The sequence below is a fragment of the Fusarium venenatum genome (assembly GCF_020744135.1).
Source record: "Fusarium venenatum strain MPI-CAGE-CH-0201 chromosome Unknown EDB82scaffold_4, whole genome shotgun sequence".
Lineage (NCBI taxonomy): Eukaryota > Fungi > Ascomycota > Sordariomycetes > Hypocreales > Nectriaceae > Fusarium > Fusarium venenatum.
The window spans coordinates 3,460,358-3,486,130 of NW_027072132.1; the positions used below are offsets into that span (position 1 = coordinate 3,460,358).

Here is a 25,773-nt window from a genome sequence, read left to right on the forward strand (position 1 = left end):
CAGCGGGGAGGTGAGGAATTTCCGAATCGGGTAAAGTTCGGTAATTCTTCACTTCCAACCGAAAGGTACGATATCTGGTGTTAATAAACTAGCTCACTAATACCGTTATTTATGCCGTCGGTATCAAGTTCTTTGATGGGGAAAATTCGTAATTGGTGGTTGAAGAAGTTGAATTTTCTTTGCGGGCTGTGGCAGGCTGTGGTGGGGGATGACTGTGTAGCAAGCTCCTGCCCGAACTTGGCGGCGCCTTCCTCGACTTACAAAGAAATCAAGATCATGGGCAAGAGCCATGCTACTTCGACGTGTCGTCAATTCATGCTTCTTGCTGCAAGTCTTCGATCCACCGGATATAATATAAACACAAACTTGCTCTTATGCATTACCAAAACTACCCTACAGTGAATAGTCGATCAAAGTGAATGAAGTGTACGCAGAAACAGAGCAACAATGTCCCGATCGATTCCGTCTAGAACGGACAGTCGAGCGTCAAGCTACTTCCAGAGCAGTAGTACTCGACGCCTAGGTACGTCTGCGACAAGCGGCCACCATGGCAGAAGACCACAAACGAGTCTTAGCGGTTATTCAAGCTATTCTACCTCCCTCACGAGCGTATCACGACCTTCTACTACACGTCCTGGGTCCAGACCGAGTACATCTTCAGGAAAGAGATCACGTACCACAACAGCATCCTCAATCTTTGGACCTGTCGAAGCGCAGGATATTGTCTGTGCACTTAGTGAAGCTCGTGGAGTCTCCCCGGTTGTAGGTGTGGCTTTTGTCAATGTTTCCATGGGTGAAGTTATCATCAGTCAGATTTGTGACAATCGAGCATATGTCAAGTCAATTCACCAGATCCAGTTGTCATCACCGAGTCGTATTGTCTTTATGTCAACGGTCTGTCCCCCAAATAACCCCAGCACCCTCTTTTCACTGGTACAAAATCTCACTTCTGACGCTCAAATCGATGCATTTGAGCGTTCTGCGTGGTCCGAGACAGAAGGACTGGAGTATATTCAGAACCTAGCCTTCAAAGACGATATTGAGCCATTGAAGGTTGCTACACAAGGCAAATTCTACGCTATCAGTTCGTTTGCAGCAGTAAGTGAATAGCCCAGACGGAATACAGGCACTGATCGGTTCTAGGCTATGAAGTATATTCATCAGAAGTTCTCCATCAATTTCGTGCCGCATTCACTTCGGATTCAGTATCGCCCTTCTGAAGATACCATGATGATTGACATTTCAGCAATCCAATCTCTCGAGATCATGCAGAACTTACGAAGCTCCAAGTCCAAAGACTCGCTATTCGGGTTACTAAATCACACATCCACCCCGATGGGCTCTAGACTACTTCGAAGTAATATCCTCCAGCCACCGACTGACGCTGAAAGGGTTGTTCTCACTCGCTACGATGCTCTCGAGGAGTTGACAACAAATGAGGAAATGTTTCTAGAGATCCGAAAAGGTACGACCACAGACCAGTGAAGAATTTAGCTGATATTAATAGCCCTCAAGCTGTTCCATGATATTGAGAAGCTTCTGACTAAGGTATGTGGCCAATTATGACCTCTATTTATACTAAAAGCAACAGTTGATCATCGTGCATACGAATGCTACCGTCCAAAAGGTTGAAGAACAAATCAACCAGGTGCTGATGGTCAAAAGCTTCCTCGAAGCGATCCCCGAACTCTACACAGCGCTAGGCCCTGCTACATGCGATTTACTCACCAAGATTCGTAGACGTTGTTGCCCTGAGATCACAAACCCTATACTTGACAAGATCCGGCAAACCATCGAAGCAGATGTCACTTATATGAAGTCTGCATTAGATCTACGCAATCAAAGAACCTTTGCTGTCAAAGCAGGTATCAATGGCATGCTCGATGTTGCACGCCAGACTTACAAGGAGCTCACCGAAGAAATTCATTTACATATAGATGCATTGAATGGTGTGTTTTGTGTTTTCTGCTGGGCTACAACTAACGATAGGCAGTGACTCACAAGGTTAATGCTACCCTCAGATACGACAATGGACGAAAGTATTGGTTGCGCTTTCAAGCAGCCGACTTTGATGATCGACCTATACCAGATATCTTGATCAACGTGGTGCGAAAGAAGGACAGGATTGAATGTCAAACTCTCGACTTGGTCAAACTCAACCTAAGACTTTCCGACACCTCCAACGAGGTTGTTATTCGCAGCGACAGTGTTGTGCAGGATTTACTCAGGGAATTGCGAAGCCATGTACCGCACCTGTTCCAAGTTTGTGAATCGATTGCCCTCATTGACATGATATCATCCTTTGCACAGCTCGCCACTACGAGAGACTATGTGAGGCCCGATATCAGCAGCACGCTGGCGTTGAAAGCAGCCAGACATCCTGTTCTTGACAAGGTTAGTGAGAGGCTCTTGTTGAACACATCAGCTGATTCTTTAGAATATGAATGGCAAGTTTGTACCAAATGACTACTATTCCACAGAGCAATATTGCTTTCATATTGTGACCGGATGCAATATGGCTGGGAAGAGTACGTACATTCGAGCCGTCGCATTACTTCAAATCATGGCACAAATCGGCTCTTTTGTACCTGCAGAATATGCTGCCTTTTCCATCATTCACAACATATTTGCTCGTGTCTCTCTCAGCGACAACATTGAAAGCAACCTCTCCACCTTTTCCGTGGAAATGCGCGAGATGGCTTTTATTCTGAGGAACATTGACGACAAGAGCCTCGCAATTATCGACGAATTGGGCAGAGCCACGAGTAACAGGGATGGCCTGGCTATTGCGATTGCCATGTCTGAGGCTTTAATTGAAAGCAGGGCATCCGTCTGGTTTGCGACTCACTTTATTGACCTTACCAAGGTTCTCGCAGATCGTCCGGGTGTTCTCAATCTACACCTTGCAGCAACTAGCTCTACAACGCCGGAAGGAATCCCACACATTACGATGCTTTACAAGGCCACTTCAGGTACTATCAAAGGCGAAGAACACTATGGTATCAACCTGGCTAGAGCAATTGGACTACCTCAGACGTTTATTGACAAAGCAGAAGAGGTGGCAGAGGATCTTCGAAAGAAACGAGAAGCGAGCAAGCGCAGCTCAGAATCGTCAAGGCTTGTGGCCAGACGAAAGCTGATTCTCAACCTACAGGATGCTTTGAGACAAGCCAGAGATTCAGGTAGCGAGGAAGCTCTTCCGGGTTATCTAACTCGACTTCAGGAAGAGTTTGTTGCACGCATGGATGAGGTGGATAATATGTAGCATATGAGATGAGCAGGAATTCTGTCTATCATGAAGGAACTCTATGTTGATTGATAACATGGGCCTATACGCCGGGACGCTTGTAATCTAATTCTCGAACTCGCTTCCATACTTCTCTTACTGTCCGTTCTTGTGTCTGGCGTGCGGTTTCTGTTTCCGAAGGACCCGTAGGGCTAACAAAGTTAGTAGGGTCCTGATTATTGTTTGAAGCAACTTACCGTATCGCTAGGTATAATCGACCACCGAGATGCGCCCTTGTTACTTCGGCAGTTTCTAAATCGCTGGGAGGATTGGCAGTTGTTACAAGACCACCAGCTTCTTCGAGAATCGCAAAACCAGCAGCGACGTCCCTGTTGATGTTAGTATTTATTCTTGAGACAGTGTCGAGACGTACCATTCCCAACAACCACCTTCCCACCAGATATCTAAAGAGCCCATTGCGACATAAGCAAGATCCAAGGTTGCGCTATAGCAGTCAGCAGGGTGCATTGGCATACATCAGACTGGCAACATACCTTCCCAAGCTTCGCACGCCATGAACCATTCCACCCTTGCCTCCTCGCCCATTCCTCTCTGAAGCGAGGTTTACAAAAGACTCAACCTTTCGCGACAAGTTACCATCTGGGATATCTCGACGGTCTTTACCCCATTCACATGAGAATGTACAACCACTAGGGGCATTTGCGGGCATCGGGGGGATCGGGTTTCGAATCAATGGTAGTCGTTGGGTCTCATTTAACCATGCGCCTTGACCTGTGCATGATGAGAAGAATTGGTGAAGGAAAGGTGCGTTGATAACACCAATAACCGGAACACCCTTAACGACCAAGGCTATGGATACACAAAACATGGGAAAGAGATGTGTAAAGTTGACAGTACCATCAAGGGGATCGACTACCCATGTTGGCTTGTCTTCAACGAGGTAGGTTCGCGATGCGCCAGCAGAGTATGACTCCTCTCCCAGGAATCTAATCAAGGTCAATGGATGCGATAACGACATTGACAGCAAGCTTACCCATGGTCAGGATATTTACTGGCGACTGTTGTACGAATAAAGTTCTCGACATCTAACACACTTAGCCATGACCCAAAATAAGAAACAAGTACTAACCGTTGTCAGTCTTGGTTACCAGGTCTACCGAGTTCTCTTTCTCGACATATGATACGGTAGTGGAAGAAGTGCCATGACCATCGATACGGCGCTGGGCTGCAGCCATGAGCATATCTCCCGCATCCTTGCCCAATTGCACAGCAAAAGCATAAATCTCAGTCAACTGTTGGCTATCCATGTTTACGGTATCGTTTTTCCAGAAACAACAAAAGGATAAAAGTCAAGTCTGCGATGAAGCTATTTTGTTCAAAAAGAGCCGCTTCGAACCGTCCCCAGATCTGTTTCCGCACTACGGATTACGTGCGCTGCGGGGAAGCATGAAGCTGTCAGATCGATGGTGACAATCGGTGGAGACGAGGGATGAAGCTTTAACCGGGTTGCGGGGTGGCTTGGGGTACCTTTCGTGGGTGCCGACAAGATGGAGATTGATGGTCAAGACGACGGAATTATACTTTTGCGGGGTATAGTTCATAAGATGGCGATTGCGAGATGAATTGGGTGAGCAGAAACACCAGAACACATCACTTCATCATGTCTCGTCGTCTCCTCCTCCTCAACGGTCCCAACCTCAATCTTTTGGGCACAAGAGAACCTCATCTTTACGGATCAACAACTCTCAAAGACGTCGAAAACGATGCAGAAAAACAAGCATCAAGTCTGTCAGCCACAGTTGAGACTTTCCAGGCCAACTCGGAGGGCGCGATAGTGGATCGCATCCACGAAGCACGAGGAAACGTTGATGCCATCATCATCAACGCGGGCGCATACACACATACCAGCGTCGCGATCCGAGATGCTCTCGTCGGAGTGGATATTCCCTTTGTTGAAGTTCACGTTACCAATGTTCACGCTAGAGAGACATTCAGACATCACAGTTATTTGTGCGACAAGGCGGAGGCTGTCATTTGTGGGTTGGGTGTTTTTGGGTACACGGCTGCAATTGAGTATGCTGCTAAGCATTTGAAGTTGAGGACAAAGTTATGATTTGATATAAGTTAGATGATCAAATTTAAACATCGCTATGGTATTATGCTAGAATATGATGGTATTACATTACAGATTTGCTTGCAATCTTGGTTGAACTTGATCAGAAGTTCGCAGTCCGAGATCAATCTTCATTTTCTCAAACGACTCGGCAGCTCTTTTCGCTGTCTCCTCGGGAACAATCTTGTCTGTGTCGAGAAACCTCCTGTTGAACACCTCAAAGCTCAACCAACCCTTAAAGCCAAGTCCCTGCACGATAGCTCGGAGTAGCTGCTTGCTTGGGAGGTAAGCACCATACGAACTCTCGCCATAAAAGAGTCTTGCGTTGCGCGACCAGCTCATGCGACACGGTTGCTCTGCGTTGTAGAAGGGGTGACTCTCGTTCAAAGGCGCATCAAGTTTCTCACCGTCAGCCACTTGCAAGAGAAACACTCTGGAGACATCAACTTCTGTTAGGAGTTTCCTGATGGACTCTTGTGTCACTTGATCGCAATCGGCTGTCTTTCCATTCTCAGCAGCTGGATCAGCGTAGATTCGTCCAAGGATGTTATAAGTGTCGAGACACATTCCAAAGTTGGATCTGTCAACTCGCTGCACCATTTCCCAAGACTCCTCCCACAAGGACAGCCTGGTTCCCCAGCACAAGGCCTCGTAAGCGAACCTCACCACGGGCTGTTGCTGCAATCCCATCTCGGCAGCACGAGTGAAGTCAGCTGTGTGGACGTCCAAATCTTCAGTTGTCTGCTCCGCGGGAAGGAAACTACTGGGAAATAGGATCAAATCCGTGTTGAGGGCGTGAACGAGGTCAAACCAGTGCCTCAACTCATCAAACTGCTTCTCTTGGGCATCTCTATCGACAAGACCACCAAAGTGCATAAACGGTTGAAGGCAGATAATGTCGAGGGAACGGGCTTGGCAGAGGTCATGAATTGTTCGGGCGGCGATAACTTGGTTGGCGTGGGTGGCGCCGCCTGGGAGGGACTTTGACAGGTCGACTAGGTCTTCGTAAAAGACTTCTATGCCTTGGAAGCCGTACTTTGCGGCCATGTCGAGCTTATGGGGTAGGGAGTGGCCTGCGAAGCAACGGCCTAGGGACATTGTGCATATGCTTGGTTTGTGAGCCATGGTGATGGTTGTGATGATGTTTGTTGTTGAACTCAGTGATGGTGAAGTGATAACTCCTTGATATGGACTGGTATGGAGAGAGGTCTAAGATGAACTATAAAGATGACGATGTGGCACTTGATATAGGAGACAAAAACCGGATATTCCCTTTCTCATATAATAAACAAGTCAACGATAAAAGGATCATTCATCCAATGTGACCCCATCTGATCAATGCGCATCTTTCCGCACTCTCTGTAACTGTTTAGGTCGTCATTACCCGTTACAAGGCGGCGACAACCGCTAAAGATGCTACAATACGTTTTTCCAGAACATTTCCCATGCCTACCAGGCAAAGCTTTACCTGACTTACATCATGGGGTTTGTGATGGTGGTGTAAGCTTACCCGGGATAGTGATGGGTAATTCTTTAACCGGACCCAAAGATTCGGCAATGTAATCCCTACTTACTGAAGCACGCACTGATGTAACCCCGCGATGGGGAAGATAGTTAGTGGAGGCTAGTGGATATTCGGAGGAAAAACCCTCGATTTGATGATTCTTCCTTTTTGTCTTTTCTCTCACTGGGTGATTTTGATAGAGAGTACTTTAGACCTTGATGGCCCAGATCAATTGAGTATTCATCATATCATATCACATTATTTTCTTTATATCATTTCTCATATTATTCTTTATTCAATCTCAATATGTCTGTCCAACAAATAACATCTTCTCCTACTGGAGACTCACTCCAAACCAACCAAGTCTCACAACTTGAACGACATGGATACTTGTTCGGCAAGAAACTAACAGCATCGCTGTCGCCTTTTCTCCATGATGTTATCTACAAAGCCCTTGGTTACAACTGGGGTCAAGTTCGTCTTGACTCGGCTGATATTGATGGTTTCTTGCGACTGGCGCAACACCCTGACTTTTATGGTACGTCCATCACTCTGCACCCATGAATTCTTACTAACTCCTTACAGGCGCTTCTGTAACTATGCCCAACAAAGTTGCCATCATCCCTTATCTAGATGAACTCACAGAAGAATGCCGCGACGTCGGTGCCTGTAACACTCTGTACCTCCGGGAAAGAGACGGTCGTCGCATCTTTTGTGGCGCCAACACAGACGTCATTGGCATCAGAGACTCTTTCTACCAAAACATTGAGAGTCCCGATACCGTCTTTCACAACAAGCCCGCTCTTGTCGTCGGTGGCGGCGGTGCAGCCCGAAGCGCAATCTACGCTCTGCGCAAAAAGATGCAGGCAACAACTATCTACCTCGTCAACCGTGATGAATCAGAGGTAGAAGCCGTCATCGCCGATTGTGTAGCCCGCGGGTACGGTGATGGTTTGCTGCACGTCAAGACCGTGTTGCAAGCCTCATCCCTTGAAGCACCCGGTGCCATTGTCGCATGTGTACCAGACTTTGAGCCCGTGACAGAAGAAGAGATTACCGCTCGCGCCGTTACAGAAGCTTTCCTCGACAAGCCCCAAAAGGGCGCCATCCTGGAAATGTGCTACAACCCCACACCGTTCACAAAGCTGGGCGCCATAGCAGAGGACAAGGGGTGGAAGGTCATCTTGGGTACTGAGGCGTTGATATATCAAGGACTCGAGCAGGACAAGTACTGGACAGGCAAGACGTTGGAGGAGATGCCAATTGAACAGGTGCATGTTGCTATTGCCGAAAAGGTTGCCCAGAGGGCTGAGGCAAAGTTGTGATAAAATTGGGATTAGTGCATTGGGAGGTGAGCGTGCATTGCTTTTGTTTATAGATTTAAAATACAACTGAGATTCGAAACACGTTTAATTCATTCATCATCGTTGTCCTCTGGTCAATTGAACTCCAAATGTCATCATACAAGGTATGTAGATCATTTGGAGTATTCGGCACGAAAGTGATTTCACCGATAGTAAACGAAACTACAGGACTCGTGAATACGTAATCTCACTCAGGATAGATCAACTAAATATTCAGTCGTGAAATCACCAAGTTTCAACCATTGGTTGCTAGGTATGAATAAATGCTAGGATGTCTGCGATAAAACACCAAACAAATAGTTTCAAGACCGTAGTGTAGGTAGCAAAAATAAATAACCTGAGAACTATAGCCTAAGGAACATAAAATGACCTACTAATTTCGTCTCTTATACTTACAGCGGCCAATTTTGAGGATATTAGTTTCGTGTCTGAGGATGGTAGATCGAAACCATTCCGAGCCAAGGATTCTTCGGCAACTAAACAAATTTGCCGAACAAACGCTACTTATATCGCATCTTCTCTATGCGTCACTTGAGATCCTTCAACTCTCATCATAATGGCGTCCTTAATATCTTCTTCGCCAGAAATGGCTCAAATTGCAGGTCATAATTCACCAGCAGAAACTCAACGAACAATAAGACGTATCAACGCAACCTACGACTGGACAGGCCCTGACGACCCAGATAATCCAAGAAATTTCTCATTACTCACCAAAACTCTGAGCATTGCTTCTATAACGTCTCTAGCATGGGCATCTTGCTTTGCTGGGGCGATATATGCACCCGCTCAAGCATCTGTCGGACAAGAATTCCATCAAGGACGCTTAGCTGTTGTCATGCCCCTGTCGCTGTATAACCTCGGCATGGCATGCGGACCACTTGTTGGTGCACCTTTATCAGAGACATACGGCCGAAAGACTGTCTATGTCGCTACGACACCAATATTCCTTGCGTTTCTTCTTGGATCGGGTTTCACAAGAGATATCGTTAGTTTATCCATCTGTCGCTTTTTCGCTGGCATGTTTGCTTCACCGAATGTGAACAACACGTCTGCTACTATCATGGATTACTGCGAGCCAAGATATCGCGGTGCGAGTTTGGGGATTTACTACTCTATTCCGTCCCTTGGTGCAGCTGTTGGGCCGCTCATTGGAGGGTTTGTCGAGAGGCAGCTTGGATGGCGGTGGACACAGTGGATCGGTGTGATAGTCACTTGTGCGCTATACGTCCCTGTCTTGTTCACAAAAGAAACGTATAAGAAAGTTGTGCTCAAACGAAGATCCATCAGAATGGGCATGGGGGACAGTTCATCCCAACAGACTTCTATCTCCAGAACTATTCGACACTTCTTTACGGTCCTTATCCTTCGGCCACTCCATATGCTTTTCACCGAACCAATTGTTACCCTGGTCAGTTTGTATAATGGCTTCATCTTTGGACTTTTATACACATTCATCATATCTGTTCCTTGGATATTCAGACATTACTACAACTTTAGCAAAACGGGCGAATCACTTTCATATCTGGGTATCACCCTTGGCACTCTATTCGCCTGCGCGCCATTCGTCCTGATCGATTTCTCATACTATCAAAAGCGCCTCATCCGATGGAATCAAACTCATGATGAACCACTACCCCCAGAGAACCGTCTCATCTCTTCCATGATAGGGAGTTTTCTCCTTCCCGCGAGCCTCCTCATAGCAGGCTGGACAGCTGAATACCAAGTCCACTGGATTCTGCCCATCGTATTCCAAGGAATGACCATGCTAGCTTGTCTTTTGATTTATGCTGGTGTGAATCTCTTCATGTTGGATGCTTATGGTCCTTTATATGGTGCTTCGGCTTCCGGAGCCATGATGTTGAGTCGATATTCTCTCAGCTTCGCGTTTCCAATGTTTGCACTGGAAATGTTTCAGAAGCTTGGGGCGGGTTGGGCAACGACTCTTTTGGCTGGCTGTACGTTGTTAATGGCCCCTATACCATGGTGTTTCTTTGTATATGGGGAGCGTATTAGAGCGCGGAGTAGATATGAGTCAAGTTTGTAGGCAGGATACAAGAGAATGGAATTATCATACGATTCAACATGTTTGAGAGTAGAGAAATTATTGTCGACATTTCCGTATCCACCTGATCTGACACCATCACTGGTTACCCTCTTTCCAATCAGCGTATTTACGATAGACGTCCTTCCTAATAACATCCTTCAAGTCTGTGGCTGTTTTGGTAACCACGTCATCCAGAGGTAGAGCAGCACAAATAGCTCCAATGGCACAAATATCATTCTTCCGGTCAATAAACCAAGTCAAAGTCAAACCTCCCCCCCAACTCATTGTGTGAGCACCATACCACCCGTCTATATCCTCAAGCGTCACAGCACCTCCAAGACCATGCCCAAGTTTGGTATTCTCATCAATTCCAACCCTGAAGAAAGGACCCATAGGGCTTGCCAGCATGACTTGATGACCAGCGGCTGCTTCGGGACTGAGATGATTCTGAAACATGTCGTCTACAGTTTCAGGCTTGAGGAGCTTTCCATCGTTTGAGAGGATGGATTGAAGGATTTTGATGTAGTTTGTAGCGGACATTGCTAGACCGTGACCACCGAAACATCCGCTCGAACGAATGTTGATAGAAGCGCCTTGACCCATAACAGCATGACCCAGACCTTCAGGATCATCGGGGTTGAGATCAACAAAGCGCTCTCTCAGATCTTCTCTGGTAATAGGATGAAACTGGGCATCATTTCCACAGCCAAGAGGTTTCAAGATGCGTTCATGAAAACGCTTCTCCAGTGTATCTCCCGTTACACGCTCGACGATTCGACCAGCCCAGTCAAGGCTAGACCCATACATCCAGCCAGCGCCGGGTTGATGAGAGAGAGGATAGATAAAAGTATCTTCGACATTCTTTTTGCCCTGATCCTTTGGTTTATATTTGGCACTCCACTTTCCAATAGACGGATGTAGAAAGTCGTACGTCGCACCAGCACTATGCGTAAGCAGCATTTCAAGTGTGATTTTCTGGGACGCGTCTTCCAACAATGGCTCATCATTCTCAGACCATCCTGTCAGAACTTTCTTTTCGGCCAACTCTGGGGCTACAGTTGACAAGTCTCCTTTGAGAGTAAGAAGACCTTCTTCAACACACTGTAGAGCAGCAATGCTGGTTGGGAATTTCGACGCCGAAGCAAGACATAGAATGTCGTCTATTTTCTGAGGTACCTTTTCGCCAGAGAGAAGAGTACGTTGGCCAAAAACAGTGTTGTAAGAAAAGTCTCCTTTGGAGTTGGTGGCGCAGATGACAGCTCCGTTGATTTTGCCAGAGTCGATGGCTGCTTGGACTGATTCTTCTATGGTTCTGGACATTGTGAAAGAATGTTGGTTGAATTTTGAATAGGATATGTTGAGCCTAGAGAGAGAACTGAAGAATCTGTGTCGTGATAGCATGCTGATCTGAGGAATAATATTTATGCCACAAGTTCATGTAAGACACCTTAATGTTCCTCCGAAGTCTGTCACGTGTATCACAGCACTAAGGAAGATTTAAGCCAATTAAATCCCCAAGTTCCCGAACGGACAAATGAGCTTCAACTTGATGGCCAGGACTATCTGGCCAGTGAGTCAACGTGTAGAGATCAACAAACGTTTGCCGATATATCCGAAGTGAAACGTGATTGTTATCAATTGTTATCAATTGGTAGGAAAATTAGAAATATTATCTTCATAAATATCAACACGCTCAAGGGTATTTATCATCTATAAGCCATCGCATCATAATCCTAGGCTGTACCTTCAATCTGCTCAGCCTTTGCCTTTTCCTCCCGCAAGTCAACACCATCAGCGTTGTGTCGGAATTCTTCCTCTTGCAGTCTCAAATCCTCCATGATAATTTTGTTAGCCTTCCAGATAGGCTTAGTGTCGAACAACTTGTCCATAGCCTCCAAAGGCACACCCTTGGTCTCGGGAATGCAGAAAAAGACAAAGAAGATGGACAAGATCATGAGAGAGGCAAAGAAGATGTAAACACCGAAACCCCAAGCTCGGAACATTTGCTCAGTGAAGCGGGCAATGATAAAGTTCTAGAACTAGTTGTTGGCAGCGGCGTTGGCCTGACCCAGAGATCGAGTGTTTTGGTCAAACATCTTAGAGTTGAGAACCCAAGGTGTGCCGTTCCATGATGGGGTATAGAAAGCAGTGTAGAGGTAGAAGAAGAACACGGCTGCGATACCACCGGAGGAAAGAGAAACATCTTCTCCGCTGGCAAGCTTGGACTCGGTGTTGGCGATCTTGATGTATGCACCAATAAAGTACATGGAGAAAGCACCACCAGCAGCACCAATCATGAGAAGGTTTCGTCGACCCATGTGGTCAATAAGAACCATGAGCCAGACAAAGGTCAAAACAGTCTTGACGACACCAAAGATACCTGTGGTGAGGAAGCTGGTGTTTGTTCCGGTAATGCCGATCGATTTGAAGACGGTGGGACTGTAGTAGTTGATGGCGTTGATACCAGAGCCTGGAGTCTGTTAGTCATTGAAAGTTTATAAGATCGGGTTTCTTACCGTTTTGGAACACAAAGAGGAGACCACCGAGGAGGAAGCGCCACTGAACCTTGCGGTCCTTGAGAGCGGCGAAAGGCTTCCAGAAACCAGCACCAACAGCACTGTGGTATCGGTCGATTTCGGTGTCGATAAAGTTAATCTCCTCAACGATGTAAACATCGTCTTGGCTAAGGTTTCGCATCCAGCAAAGGTTCTTAATAGCCAGCTCACGCTTACCCTTAGAGAACAACCATCGAGGTGACTCAGGAATAAAAACGGCACCGACCATGAGAAGACCAGCAGGGATGAGCTGAACAGCAAAGGGGATGATCCAAGCATTTTCGTTCTGGCCGGGGGAGTAGGGGAGGTGCTGGTTGATTCCATAGTTGATCCAGAAACCGACAAGACCACCAGCCTGCCAGCCCAGTTCGTAAAGACCGACAAGACGGCCACGAATAGCAGGAGGTGATAGCTCAGAAATGTAAATTGGTGTCATGTTGGAGCATCCACCGACACCGATACCGGCCAAGACGCGACCGCCGATAATAAGACCGAGACCCCGTTCACCATTGGCACCCAACATCATACCGGCTCCAACCATAAAGACGGCAGAAAAGATGATAAGTGACCATCGACGACCGAGAAAGTAACTGCTGATGTAGGCGAAAAGAGAACCGAAGAAGGCACCGGCTTGGTAGACAGAAACAATGTTTTGCTTGGTCAGAGCCAAAGCATCAGGGTCGTAATTCTCAAAGTTGAACTCTTGAACGAAGGAAGGCAAAGCCAGGGTGGTTCCGATAAAAGCAGAATCGTAACCAATGGTACAAGCAGCCATTGATGCAATGGCGGCGCATGTGTAGACGCGCCAGTTGTAGACGGCCTTTGGCGTAGGCCGATCCTCCTTGAGAGTCAAGATACCCATGACTATAATGGTTCAGGGAACTTTGCAATTAAGGTTGAAAAGAAAGTTGTGGGTGAACTGGAGAATCGAAAAGAATGCCCCAGGACCGGTGGGGAGGAAAGATTTATATCAGTCCAACATGGCCCCGACCCGTACGTTACCTGGTCCATCTCCCCTAGTCTTCTCCAAAAACTAGCGGATTCTGAACCAGGGGAGGCAATACCTCGTGTCAATCCAACAACCGGGAGGATTACGTCTCCGGCTGGAGAAGCAGTCCGGGGTTTGCGGGGTTGGATCTGCGGGGGAAGAATATGCTTCCGTGACATGTGTCTTGGATCTGAGATTGCATTTTTTGTCTGTTGGGGTAAGAAAATAGGGCAATTTTGGTGTCTCCTGTTGCCGACAACCGTTTCTCAGGATAAAGACTTATCCTTTGTCTGGGGTCTCTCCACAGTGTTACCATCCACATGGTCGAGAACCTAATCCTGTTTCGTTAGTCAACGGCGATGATCCTGTTATTCTGAATGTTTATCCCTGTCATTTCTCTTGACGCGGTGAGACCGTTGCTCTGCTTTTGGTTTGCCGATATAAAAAGAGGATCAATGTAAGGGTCTATACCTAAAACAGTGGGAATTATAGAATGTTAAGGCGCATTCCCGCGTAATAGATTATCATTGCCAAGCATTCTTGACTGAATGTTGATGGAAGAGATAAGGACGGTAAGAATAGCATGTGAGAATAAAGTGAAGTGAAGTAAAAATGACATCTCGTCTTGATGGACCACCTAAAACTCACAGTAATCTGACCAATAATAAACTGTTGAATCGCTAGCTATGCTCATGCTCGGAAGGGTAGATGTCACTCTATAGATCGATAGGTTAACCTGGAGAACACATTCAAGAGACATCACACTGATGTGTTTCTGCTTGTCCATCCAGGCTGTAATTTAGACGATCTTGATAAGCCTGTTGGAGAAATTCGAGACATGGTGATCTATTCTTCAAGTTGTTCCGTATTCATGGGGCCAATGGTTTTGTTTTAGATTGTTGAGTAGTCTCAGCGGTGGTCTAACCCTGCATGCAACGTGCGCAGCTAGGAATCCCATGGACGCCAGGCCAAAAGGATATTTTGTTCGAGAACCGCAACTGACACATCCACGCTAATCCGTGTGGAGATCTAACAAGTGCTGGACTTTACCCGTTAAACACGCCTAAGGGAATTGTCCGTTGAGGGTAGATGTCTGGGTTCAGCAAGCTACAGCTTATCCATTTGGAGTCTTTGTTTGCGTTTACCATTGAGAAGCCGGACAACGCTAGTCATTAAAGAATCTGCATGGCAGAATATAATTAAATTTCATTAAATCATGGGCCAAAATCGCCTTGAAACATCTCTCCTAAATCGCATCCCGGCGCAAAGCCCAAATTCGTCATAAACTGTGAATCAACATCGATACCATCCGCACAGTCTATAGATCCAAGTTCATCCAGTATGGCGTCGTAGTCCAACAGCTGACTTGGCATATTCGAGTCATGAGGTAAAGATCCTATCTGACCATTGAGGTGAGACGTTTGTAGCGTATGAAATGTAAGGTTGGGAGTAAGTGTGTATAATGATTGCGAATTCGGACTTTGTTCTGGTTGATAACGTTGTCGATCGAATGGTAATGCTTGCTCTTTTTGTCTCTGCTGCATCCGTCCAAGCTCATGTTCCAGTTCTCCAGATGTGATAGGGGCTGGGTGGGTAACGTGTTGAGTCGGATGAGTGGCGGCTGATAACTCATCCATAAATGTCGGGCTTACCACTGGGTGACTTGGGGGATCCACCGTGCTTGGCGTGTCCTGGTTGTTTTTAGATGCTGGCCCTTGCCCCTTTGTCTTCCAAGTGCCAGTGAGTGCTTGCATCGTTGCATTCCACTTGCCAAGGTCTTCTTCTTGCAAACGAGCCGCATGGCCGTGTTGCTGGACTATCTGCATCAAAATGTTCACAATCGGAGGCGTTCCGCCAAGTCCAAAGTTTTCCACGCACGACTCGACCACCTCCACAAAGTTTGACAAGAGGGATGGTCGATGACCGGGCACCAAGTCTAGGGTGATTGCCAAGAATATCCCCTGAAGTAAATATGCTGATGGCACTCTTGGTGTCGAGCCTCCAAAGATTAAGGAATTGCAAAAAGAAAAGCGAGAATCAAGGCTTTTCACGAGGTCGTCTGGAGTAATTTGCGTGTTGCGACCTCGATCCATACTGGCACCCCAGAGTGCACAGAAATCGAATAATTGCCGAAACGTATGGAGTGGTGCTGCGCATTCTAGTGTTGATTGTTGCCTGTCTTCAGATGCCTTCCCAAAGCCAGAGACAGAAGCCCAGGGTTGATTCGAGTCGTGAAACTCCCCTATCGAAACAGAGGGAAGCGTATATCGAATGCCTGCAGTTACTTGGGATTGGCCAAGGCAAAGCGATGCCAGAGAGTCCAAGATGAAACTTGCAGACAGAACCCGGATTTCATTGTGATTAAAGGAGTGTTCAGCTCCCTGCTTCACTGGGTACATGTGCGATGCTGTGGCTTGATGATAGAGAGCGAGACGCGAGGCACGGCCTATGAGCGTCCATGCTGGCATGGTCTTTTTCTGGCCCAATAGTGCCAGTGACTGGAGAAGCAGAGCACTGACATGTCCTAGATCAATTGCTTCGTCATCAGAAGGCACGAGTTGCCGAGCGATGGCCAACATCTTGTTGGGGGTGAGTCCATTGTCGTTATAGGCATGAGGAGTTGCTGCATCTTGAAATGAAGATACAGCAAAGACGGCCCAAAGCTGAGCATGAAGCGCCGATGCGAAGCCCGCTTCGATGACGAGTCCGTTCGCAGGATATGTCAAGGCTGTGCTGGTAATAACCGCAGGCTCAATAATTGGGAGCCAGCTATGGGTATATGATACATAAATGTCGACAAGTCGCTTCCAATTGGGAGGTAGTGTCAGCTTGGTAGATGACCGTGATCCGCCTTCGTCATTAAAGTTGTAGGATGGCGTGGTGAGATGTGTTGATGAATTGACGCCTTGAATCGTGATACCAGGTGATGGGTTGCCGTCAAATATGCCATGACCAGATGGGGTGTTTTCCTCTGACTCTGAATCGTCTGCGGATGTTTCGTTCTGTGGTGTCTTTTCATCCGATAGTAGCCTGCCAATATCTTTGTGGACTCGACTCTTGTTCCATCGTCGGTATAGTCGATGGTTGGCTTTATCTTTTGTCGCGAGGATGCGAGTACCTTCTGCGCCATCATCCTGCGTAAGAAGATGATGTAGAGCTCCTTCGCACCCAGGAACCTGTTCAAAGAGCCACGCGAGGGACAGCTCAATTGTCCGGAGGTAGCCAGTTTGCACACCTCTCTTCCGCGACGCAGGGGTATACGAACATGGCCTGTTTTGTGCAGTACATGTTCCACAGTGAGGACGGGCGCCATCGCACTTCTCTCTCGCAGTTCGACAGGAATCACATGCAAGAGAGACTCGCTGACGTTTGACAGGAGCTGTTGTTGCGGGAGCGCTGGTGGTATCCGCATCGTTCTCGCGTTTCTTTGGCGGCATTTCTTAACTTTGTCGACAGAGAACAAGCTACCTGTGCCGCGAGGGCAGCAGGAGCATGACGGTGAATGGAGATACAGCTGGGCCGAAGCGGTGCTGTCGCGCAGATCCAATCAATGACGCTCAGCTCAGATACGTAATCTCTGTGCCATTGTCATCAATGTCCATGACAATAATGCAACACAGAGTAATGCCTATGATGAGATGAGACGTGATCGATGCGGGGAGACAGACCTGGGGCCCTTGAACTTTGAGTTGTTGGAATTGAACTTTGGAGCCTCCGAGACCAAGCGCCGAATCATCACCGATGTTATTGGTCCGGTGGCCGGAGTGGGTCGGATAAACACTTTCCCGACCAATTGCCGTACCTGCCCCAGATTCTCTGGTGGGGGATCTGCCGAGCCTCTTGCCCACTTGCTTCTCGATTAACGAAGGCTCTTTGTTTGACCAGTACACTATCATCCTCTTCTCCGGACGTTTCACACTCTCTAGGAGTACTGTAAACCGCGACAAGACTGTTATGGCGTCACTTTAACATCCCGTGCAAACGACGCGAAATGGCTGGTGTTAAGAGGTCTCTCGGGTCGATGCTCGGCCACGAGGATACCTTGCTGCGACCAAACGGTAATGGCCGTGCAAGAAACGTCCGTTATGACCATGGAATTACCCACGATAACCTCGACCCAATGACACCAAGGTCGCAGTCCTTTAAGCTGAGCGACGCTCTCCAATCACAACCTCATTCTCAGGCGCAATCTCAACCCAACTCCCGACCTGACTCTCGCGCCAATTCCCAATCAGCCGGTCCTCCAAATACAGACCAAAGCGATGGCCTTACACGGACACCCTCCCCAACCTTTCCTTCCTTGACAGGACAAGTCCCAGACTTTAATCAAGATGCGTCAATGATGCTTGTTGGTATGAGAGGTGCCGGAAAGTCAACCCTCGCGGTTATGGCATCGTCGGCCATGGAGAGAAAGGTCATTGACCTTGAGCCTACTTTCCAAAGGGCCATGGGCCTTTCCAGTGCACAGTACAAGGCGGAACATGGATCTGCTGAGTGTTATAAACAACAGGCCAAAGTTTTGCAGGGCGCTCTGCAGCGTCATTCTACCGGCTGCATCCTCGTCTGCTCTTGGATGGAGAGTCGCGTGCAAAGCCTGTTGCGAGAATTTGCGTCTACCCACCCTGTTGTTCACATTGTTCGCGATGCCGAAGCGATCCAGAACCACCTCAAGTTTCGTGACAATGCCAAGATACGAAATCTCCTCGACGTCAGCAATGCCATCTTTAGGTCTTGCACCAATTTCGAGTTCTTTAATGTCTCTGAAAAAGCATCCAAGTCGTCGCTTGCTCGAGCATCAATGTCAGAGAGGTCTCCGGCTCCATATCTGACATTGAAACATGTCGAACGACACTTTCTCAAGTTCTTGTCAATTATTTACCCAGCAGGGACAATACCATTTACGGATTCCGCGTTTCCGCTATCGAGAATCCCTGCTGAGGAGCGCAACTTTACATACGCCACATCGATTCCTTTGACAGATGTTCTTAATGACAGCGTTGAAGTTGAGGAGCATGTCAGGGGTGCCGATGTGGTTCAAATTGTGGTGCACGATCTTGCCGACCATGCCGAGCAGGGCACCTTGACACCTGAAGCCAGCGCAAGGCTGCTTGCTGATATCACAAAAGGTATCGGGATTGTCAGAAGAAGTACAATTCTGCCTATAATCCTTCACCTGTTTCTCCCCCACACGGCGACTGATGAAGTCTTGCGTGTATATCTCGAACTCGTCCACCATACTGTTCGATTGGCACCAGAAATGATGACGGTCGATCTCCGCCTTGAGAATGTACACATCTCACGCATACTATCAATCCGGAAAAGAACAAAAATAATCGGCAATTGCTTCATCATATCAGATCCACCAGCCTGGGATTCTCCAATGTGGATGTCTTGGTACAAAAAAGCCAGCAGTTTAGGATGCCACATTGCCAGATTAATACGGCCAGCGATGTCAATTGAGGATAACTTTTCCATCAACCACCTCAAGACATCAGTCGCCGCTCTACAAGGGCCAAAGATTCCCCTCATTGCCTACAATTCGGGGTACCTGGGTCGCCACTCCCAAACCCTCAATCGTGTTCTGACGGTTGTTCGGCCGGACTCGCTTGAACGAGTAAACCCTAAGCCGCCAATCACGCCAACCATTACCGCAGTAGGAGCGACAAAAGCCTTGTTTTCCTCATTCGTCTACGACCAAATGAAGCTCTATGTTTTCGGTGCCAATGTCAGTTACAGTTTGTCGCCTGCGATGCATACATCCGCACTCAAGGCATGCGGGCTCCCACATACCTACGAACCTGTATCTTGCTCGTCGCTGCGAGGGATCAAACATTTAATTGAAGATCCAGAGTTTGGTGGCGGCTCCGTCGGACTCCCTTTCAAGGTCGAGATCATCACCTTGACCCATTCATTGAGCAACCATGCCAGAGCAATTGGTGCCGTGAACACACTCATTCCTATCCGCTTTTTGAACGAAGACGGCACAATCCCAACAGGCGCTGCCTTTTTCGAGAGCGTTAACCGCGCTGGCCCTATCAAAGCCTTGTATGGTGAAAATACCGATTGGATTGGCATTCGCGCCACTATTCGACGTGGTCTCTCTCCTGCCAACGCTGTTGTATCCAGTACCTGCGGTCTTGTCGTCGGAGCAGGCGGTATGGCCAGAGCTACAGTCTATGCCATGCTCCAGCTTGGTATCAAGAATATTGTTATATATAATCGCACACGCAAGAACGCCGAAAAGATGGTGTCGCATTTCACACAGCTATTACAGAGGAAGGACTTGGGTGTGTTGAGTGCCGAGAGTGAACACTCGCGCTTCCATGTCATCGAGTCAATGGAAGATCCTTGGCCAACAGATTACCGCTTGCCTACAGTTATCGTTTCGTGTATTCCAACGCATCGCATTGGTAACGTTCCTGCCCCTGAACTTGCATTGCCTAATGAATGGCTTGGAAGTCGCACTGGTGGTGTCGCTATTGAGCTTGGGTACAAAACATTGGACACACCGTTCCTCACTCAATTCCGAAAAGAAGCTCACCGAGGTTGGGTCAGTATGGACGGTCTTGATATGTTGCCCGAGCAAGGTTTTGCCCAATTTGAGTTATTTACTGGTCGAAGAGCACCAAGACGGATTATGAGACGGACAGTGTTTGAGGCGTACCCAGATGAAGAGGGCAAGTCAAATTTTGAAGAACTGCAACCAAGGTTACGGTCACTTGACGAGCAGGAAACATGATGATGAGATTTAGCAGCATATTATGATATTTGGACATTTCAACTACTTTTCGTGTCATTCAGCGTGCCTACCATCTTATCCCAAGATACATAACTACAGAGCCTGCCTCGCTTACGTGATTTACCTCATGTACCTTACCGAATAGAATCCACGAAAGGGCTAAGTTCTGATTTGGGAGGAGCGGTATTTCCGTCATTTCGTAAGCTGACCCGTCCAAAACAGCAGGTACATAAAGAGGCACCAGACCCGGATCATACGATAACGCATCGTTACTTTACCCCAAATACTATCATCCAATGACTTCCTCAAATCTCAGAGAGTCAATCGAACGTACCGCCAGGCAATTCTTTGCCGCGTATGTCGAGAGTGGTGAAAAGAATGACCCAAGTATCATCAACCGCGACGTCGACGAAAACTGCAAACGTTACTACCGTCCTCTCTCCCTATGCGATTTCTTCGGAGTTCCTGGGGACTGGTCCCATGACAACAAGGCTTATGAGAGCGTAATCACCAACAATCTCACTAAGGGATCCCTCAAGACTTGCGAAGTGTCAAACTTGACAATCGATGTCGATATTCGCCGAGTAGCGGCCACAACCCAATCCGATATGGTGTTCAAAGATGGCGAGTCTTTTATTATGGAGCATGCTTGGACTTTGGACTTTAATGATGACGGATCAAAGATTGTTAGAGTTGTTGAGTTTTGCGACCAGTTGGCTACGCGAAGGATGGTGACAAAGGTGTATCCCGAGAAGTTTGGTAACGCCGAGTAGGATATTATACTATGGATTCACCACCACGCGCCCATGCCTATGGGTGGTTAGGGTTTATGTTCACAAATCACACAAATTGAAGAGAAAGGTATTGACCAAACTTGGGCTTTTTGCCTATACATAACAGACATCACTCATTAATTCCTCCCACCACAAACATACCTCATCCTGCCCGCCAAAATGACGAACCCTCTCCAAAATCTTCCGAACGAGATTATGGATATAATCTTCAACTAACTGACCCCTTCCAATGTTTGGCGTGCCCAACAGTCAAGCAAGTCCATCGAATACGCGCTCGACTTCCACCTGCTAGCACAGCGTCATGCTGTCGATGAACTGATGGAATGGGGGTGTGCACAGGGCAGCATTGAAGCTGTCAACAAGGCTGTATCACTTGGTGCCGACCCCAATCTTATCGACAAGCCCACGAAGTCTGGACTCTTCCATTCAACCTCAACTATCGCCTTGGCTTTAAACCATCCAGATCTCGTCAATCATCTTTTCCGTCCTGGTGCAAACCTTCGACTAGCCTATGTGTACGAGGACGTACATCAAGAAATCTTCCTGACAGAAACCACAACTCCTAAAGTCATGTCTGAATCGCTGTACGAAAGACCAGTTTATCAGCCTGCAAGTCAACCTTGATAAATCTCTCTATCAGCAAGTTATCAACACAATTGGTTCAATGTCGAGCAAAAGAACGGCCGCCATGGAAAATGTGAAATGTTGGCTGGAGTTGGGAGCCGACCCAATGTCTTTGTGTCGGCCACCGTCGACGAGTCTTTCCACAGCCATTTTGGGGCTTGGGGCTTCCCGTCATTGCGGCTGCTACAATCCATATGGCACGTACTGGGTCAACCGACATAATGGAACTACTGCTTGAAGCCGGAGCAAAAATTGATCTGCCAATACACGCGGAGTTCAATCCCTTGGTTGTTTATGCAAACATAGCTTAGATTACAACGCCAGGGGATACGATTTCTTATTCAGTCACGGGGCAAATGTTCTGCCAGACTGGTATAATGAACATCATGACTTGATACCAATTCTTGAGCTCTGAGGAGCATGGGGTGGTCGGGGGTGTCTTCTTAATGATACGAAATTCAATACAATAAAACATTTTATTGGGAGACACGCCGTTAAGAATTTCGCCTCTGAGTTTGTTGAGCACAATTTCAGACAGCCTGCCGTTAATGATAGCGATACAGATTCTAAGCCTTCAATGATGGAACGCTCCCGGATGATGTTGAAACTAATCTTGCGAGATTTCAATTTCAAAACCACCATGGCCCAAGAGATGAAACCTCTTTCGCAAAAGATAATACAGCTGGAAAAGACTGATTCACCCTGCCAGAGTATGATTGACCCTATCCTGAAGGATATGTTGATGCCTTACGTCAAGCTCACCACATCTGAACAATAAATAGTTCAGGTGGTTATATGGGCAAACTATTGTTCTCCCTAACATCCGCGAGTTTGTCGTTGCTATCAACCCCATGCTTGAGTCGATTGATACTGCATGGAGATTGAGTCTGACGTCAAATTGGGAGACCTTGTTTACCGCTTGGCTTGGTTACAAAGCATATTCAGCTGAGAAGCTAATGGTTTGTCAGATGAGGCTGCGTACCACTGTTTGAAAGATATCTAAAAACTACCAAACCCCCAGAATCTGTTTCTGAAACATTGACCGAATCATGCAAAATGAGGGTCACTTGCCCTCGTATCCTCCTCGTTATTTTAATTTGCAGCATTGGAGCGTTTATTGGGACAATCCACGCTCTTCGGCCTTTGTCAAATGTCATCAAGCGCTTCCCAGGCGATTCACACAGTAGTGTCACCAGAGAAAAGGCACGAGAATGTAACGCAGACGATCCGGAAAGCTGGGGTTACGCAGCTTATAGCATCCTTATCAAATGCATTCTGGGTAACCTTGACGACATTTTGAAAAGTGATTTGGCCATTGGAACTACTATACTCGGTTTGGTACCAAGTTTCTTGATAATTGGCGCTGCACAGCCTGAAGAGACTGTGCACCTGGCTCTTGTGTCGCCACATAGGGCATTGGCAGTGTCTATCTTTGGTATTGCGCTATCTCCAAGTTTGTTCAAGTGGGTGACCCCTCTGAAGACACCCTTGAGAGAATATTCCGAAAAGATGTGGGATATTGAACTTGCTCGGTTTACAAACAGTGGTCATGGAAGCACATGGTTTACAAAGCGTTGGCTGACCTCACAATCGTCAGCATGGCATCCGTCGCTTTGTGGCAGAACTGGAACGTCAACTCGGCTGTTATGGTTCAGTGGCTGTGCGAGTCTCCTCTTATGATTTTTACATGGCCTCTGGCAAACATGATCTGGGTCATCTTTTCCGTGCTGCTGCTTCACTTAATGGCCAAGGACATACGATCCCAGCATATTTCGCTCGACATTACCTATAGCTGGTGGGAAGTGCTTCTTCTACCATACACGCTGGACATTGAAAAACTATATGAATGGAAGGTGGATTCGATTTCTGTACTGTCGACGCCACATCTCAAGCTTCCATATCTACAGTTCGAGCTAATTCGTCCAGCAATGTCGAGAGACTCACACTATACGAATCTTTGTCAAGATGACTGATGATCAGTTCACTTCCAAGTGGCAGGTCTATTTCTTTGTCATTGAGTTTTGCGGCATTGGTGTATACTTTTATGCCACCTTTGTTCTTCTCAGTGCTGTTTTACATGCACTGTTGGAAGTGTCAGGTTTGGGGCTATCATGGCTACACTTTATGCGGCAATTCGATTTATTCAGTGTATTTTCTAAATTACTGCACAGGCTTTCGGTCTTTTGACTCCTATAGTTATCTCTTAAGTCACATCTTCTTTTAATATTAGTGTAGCACAGTCACAAGTTCAATTTCAGTAAAGGTCACTCCTCCTCATCACGATTCTTCCCACCTCATGTCTTTGTTGACTTTGATGGCACCCAACGGGATAGTTTCAACAGTGCCACCTTTTGCAGTTTCCACCACAGTGTTCTGCTGATTGTAGTATGCCTCTGGCCACAAGACGGGCTCCTCAGCGGAGTCGTTGTCATGGAGTCTTCGGAAAGGTCCGTCCTTTTTAGGCGTCACCTGCTTAGCACCGCTGCCACCAATGGTGACGATGCCCTCCTTGCTGCGATCTTGGGTAGCTTTGGTGATGAATCGACCGAAGAGTAAGTAAAGGAGCGGTTGCATGGTCGGTAAGCAGGCGCAGAGTAACCCAACAGTTGGTTCAATAACTGTCCAAATCCAGGGTGCCGAAATAAGCTCTGTGTTATTGAGTCAACGTTGTCTTGCCATGTACAGAATTTGTAACATACTGGTAAAGTCTGCAGTCGGACCTGCTTGGAGAAGGCTGACGATGAATTTCAAGCGGATGCAACTGATGATTACAATGCTGTAACTGGTTAGCATATGTTTTCCATGCATGTTTCCTTGACCTACAGCCCTCCAAGTAGAAAGATTCCAGCTATGGCAATTTTCTGTGATCGCGGGACTTGGACCCTGGAAACCTCGAATACGGGCAGTCCAATCATCATTGCATCCACGATAATATTAGGAATCGAGTTGCCGATGAAGAACTTGTTCTTGTCAATACATTGCCCTTGTTGCATAAAGGGCTTCCAGGCCTTATCAATAGGTGAGCATTGAAAAATAGTCGTAAAGACGCAGGCTATCCACCAGGCAAATGTAATTCCGCCAAGGATGTAACCTCCAAATTTCATCGATCGAGTTGGAAAGATTCGGTAATACATGAGGAGAATGCTGCCTTTGATGGTACAGAGAACAGCTCCGTATACGAACTCGGTCAAGAACAGACACTGATATCATAGTTAGCATCAACAGTATTTCTAGCAGGAGAGTCCTTGCTAACTAGCTGAGCTCTTCCAAGCCGATTTGGGTCTTGCATCATGTTGACTTGCAATGGTTTTCCAACTCCACCATATTTAACAGCTGATTGATATTAGTTGTCACTGGTTATTGGTCAAGTGTAAAGATCAACTTACATGCGATTGCTACTGCAGCATTACTCCAATGCAACGGCTAGTCAACCAGTCAGGGACATAGAAACAATGTGGGAACAAAGGAAGAAACGTACCAACGAGACTAGTATAAACCAGTCATCAATGTCAATGCGCATCTGCTTTCGATGCCGTGCCCATACTCTCACTGCTACAACAGCAAGGGCAAATGGGATGGCTACAGAACTGACAATCACCAGAGGGGCACCTTGATCGTAATTGAGAAGCTCAGGTGGGATCGCTTGCTGAGCTGACATTGTTGCGTAAAGGAACAAATGGGGTTGTAGACAAGATGGATAATTTCTGGAGACATCAAGACTTTATTCAGGTGTCGACTCGGTAATTAATTATTTAGGAGTATTTTCGTAATCAATACAAACAGCCGATTAATGACTCGCGC

At 47.1% G+C, this 25,773-nt stretch overlaps 13 protein-coding genes across 13 annotated transcripts; 7 read left to right on the forward strand and 6 right to left on the reverse strand.

Annotated features, from left to right (window-relative positions):
- Positions 1-8: 8 nt before the first annotated feature.
- Positions 9-3,265, forward strand: EDB82DRAFT_561700 (muts domain V-domain-containing protein; the record flags this gene model as incomplete). Its single annotated transcript, XM_065609756.1, has 6 exons — positions 9-1,098; positions 1,144-1,465; positions 1,508-1,548; positions 1,592-1,949; positions 1,994-2,394; positions 2,438-3,265. Exons 1-6 carry the CDS (start codon positions 448-450, stop codon positions 3,263-3,265), a joined length of 2,601 nt encoding a protein of 866 aa, XP_065463351.1. The 5' UTR covers positions 9-447.
- A 32-nt stretch (positions 3,266-3,297) lies between these two features.
- On the reverse strand, positions 3,298-4,707 carry EDB82DRAFT_317091 (inositol monophosphatase). The gene is made up of 6 exons (XM_025738089.2): positions 4,377-4,707; positions 4,281-4,332; positions 3,781-4,233; positions 3,660-3,731; positions 3,484-3,615; positions 3,298-3,438 (listed from the first exon to the last, which is right to left on the reverse strand). Exons 1-6 carry the CDS (start codon positions 4,552-4,554, stop codon positions 3,330-3,332), a joined length of 996 nt encoding a protein of 331 aa, XP_025592884.2. The 5' UTR covers positions 4,555-4,707; the 3' UTR covers positions 3,298-3,329.
- A 200-nt stretch (positions 4,708-4,907) lies between these two features.
- On the forward strand, positions 4,908-5,360 carry EDB82DRAFT_480283 (Dehydroquinase; the record flags this gene model as incomplete). The annotated part of the gene is made up of 1 exon (XM_025738090.1): positions 4,908-5,360. One exon carries the CDS (start codon positions 4,908-4,910, stop codon positions 5,358-5,360), a length of 453 nt encoding a protein of 150 aa, XP_025592885.1.
- Positions 5,361-5,429: 69 nt separating this feature from the next.
- EDB82DRAFT_529650 (xylose isomerase-like protein) lies at positions 5,430-6,485 on the reverse strand (the record flags this gene model as incomplete). The annotated part of the gene is made up of 1 exon (XM_025738091.1): positions 5,430-6,485. The coding sequence occupies one exon, from the start codon at positions 6,483-6,485 to the stop codon at positions 5,430-5,432; it is 1,056 nt and encodes a 351-aa protein (XP_025592886.1).
- A 564-nt stretch (positions 6,486-7,049) lies between these two features.
- EDB82DRAFT_514379 (uncharacterized protein) lies at positions 7,050-8,291 on the forward strand. Its single transcript, XM_025738092.2, has 2 exons — positions 7,050-7,402; positions 7,450-8,291. Exons 1-2 carry the CDS (start codon positions 7,171-7,173, stop codon positions 8,187-8,189), a joined length of 972 nt encoding a protein of 323 aa, XP_025592887.1. The 5' UTR covers positions 7,050-7,170; the 3' UTR covers positions 8,190-8,291.
- A 370-nt stretch (positions 8,292-8,661) lies between these two features.
- Positions 8,662-10,295, forward strand: EDB82DRAFT_514380 (major facilitator superfamily domain-containing protein). The gene has a single exon (XM_025738093.2). It carries the CDS (start codon positions 8,785-8,787, stop codon positions 10,270-10,272), a length of 1,488 nt encoding a protein of 495 aa, XP_025592888.1. The 5' UTR covers positions 8,662-8,784; the 3' UTR covers positions 10,273-10,295.
- EDB82DRAFT_514381 (beta-lactamase/transpeptidase-like protein) lies at positions 10,296-11,675 on the reverse strand (the record flags this gene model as incomplete). Its single annotated transcript, XM_025738094.2, has 1 exon — positions 10,296-11,675. A coding segment is annotated over one exon (1,307 nt), but the record flags the coding sequence as incomplete, so codon positions are not given.
- Positions 11,676-12,005: 330 nt separating this feature from the next.
- Positions 12,006-14,037, reverse strand: EDB82DRAFT_541080 (uncharacterized protein; the record flags this gene model as incomplete). Its single annotated transcript, XM_065609336.1, has 3 exons — positions 12,789-14,037; positions 12,384-12,742; positions 12,006-12,305 (listed from the first exon to the last, which is right to left on the reverse strand). Exons 1-3 carry the CDS (start codon positions 13,687-13,689, stop codon positions 12,006-12,008), a joined length of 1,560 nt encoding a protein of 519 aa, XP_065463352.1. The 5' UTR covers positions 13,690-14,037.
- An 888-nt stretch (positions 14,038-14,925) lies between these two features.
- Positions 14,926-17,515, reverse strand: EDB82DRAFT_514383 (uncharacterized protein). Its single transcript, XM_025738096.2, has one exon. The coding sequence runs from the start codon at positions 17,250-17,252 to the stop codon at positions 15,030-15,032; it is 2,223 nt and encodes a 740-aa protein (XP_025592891.1). The 5' UTR covers positions 17,253-17,515; the 3' UTR covers positions 14,926-15,029.
- A 141-nt stretch (positions 17,516-17,656) lies between these two features.
- On the forward strand, positions 17,657-20,697 carry EDB82DRAFT_514384 (uncharacterized protein). The gene has a single exon (XM_025738097.2). The coding sequence runs from the start codon at positions 17,807-17,809 to the stop codon at positions 20,552-20,554; it is 2,748 nt and encodes a 915-aa protein (XP_025592892.1). The 5' UTR covers positions 17,657-17,806; the 3' UTR covers positions 20,555-20,697.
- A 153-nt stretch (positions 20,698-20,850) lies between these two features.
- EDB82DRAFT_529657 (uncharacterized protein) lies at positions 20,851-21,327 on the forward strand (the record flags this gene model as incomplete). Its single annotated transcript, XM_025738099.1, has 1 exon — positions 20,851-21,327. One exon carries the CDS (start codon positions 20,851-20,853, stop codon positions 21,325-21,327), a length of 477 nt encoding a protein of 158 aa, XP_025592893.1.
- Positions 21,328-23,028: 1,701 nt separating this feature from the next.
- On the forward strand, positions 23,029-23,945 carry EDB82DRAFT_529658 (uncharacterized protein; the record flags this gene model as incomplete). The annotated part of the gene is made up of 2 exons (XM_025738101.1): positions 23,029-23,504; positions 23,570-23,945. 2 exons carry the CDS (start codon positions 23,029-23,031, stop codon positions 23,943-23,945), a joined length of 852 nt encoding a protein of 283 aa, XP_025592895.1.
- Positions 23,946-24,222: 277 nt separating this feature from the next.
- Positions 24,223-25,734, reverse strand: EDB82DRAFT_317331 (uncharacterized protein). The gene is made up of 6 exons (XM_025738102.2): positions 25,451-25,734; positions 25,359-25,395; positions 25,226-25,305; positions 24,796-25,172; positions 24,672-24,748; positions 24,223-24,620 (listed from the first exon to the last, which is right to left on the reverse strand). The coding sequence occupies exons 1-6, from the start codon at positions 25,628-25,630 to the stop codon at positions 24,250-24,252; spliced, it is 1,122 nt and encodes a 373-aa protein (XP_025592896.1). The 5' UTR covers positions 25,631-25,734; the 3' UTR covers positions 24,223-24,249.
- Positions 25,735-25,773: the final 39 nt, after the last annotated feature.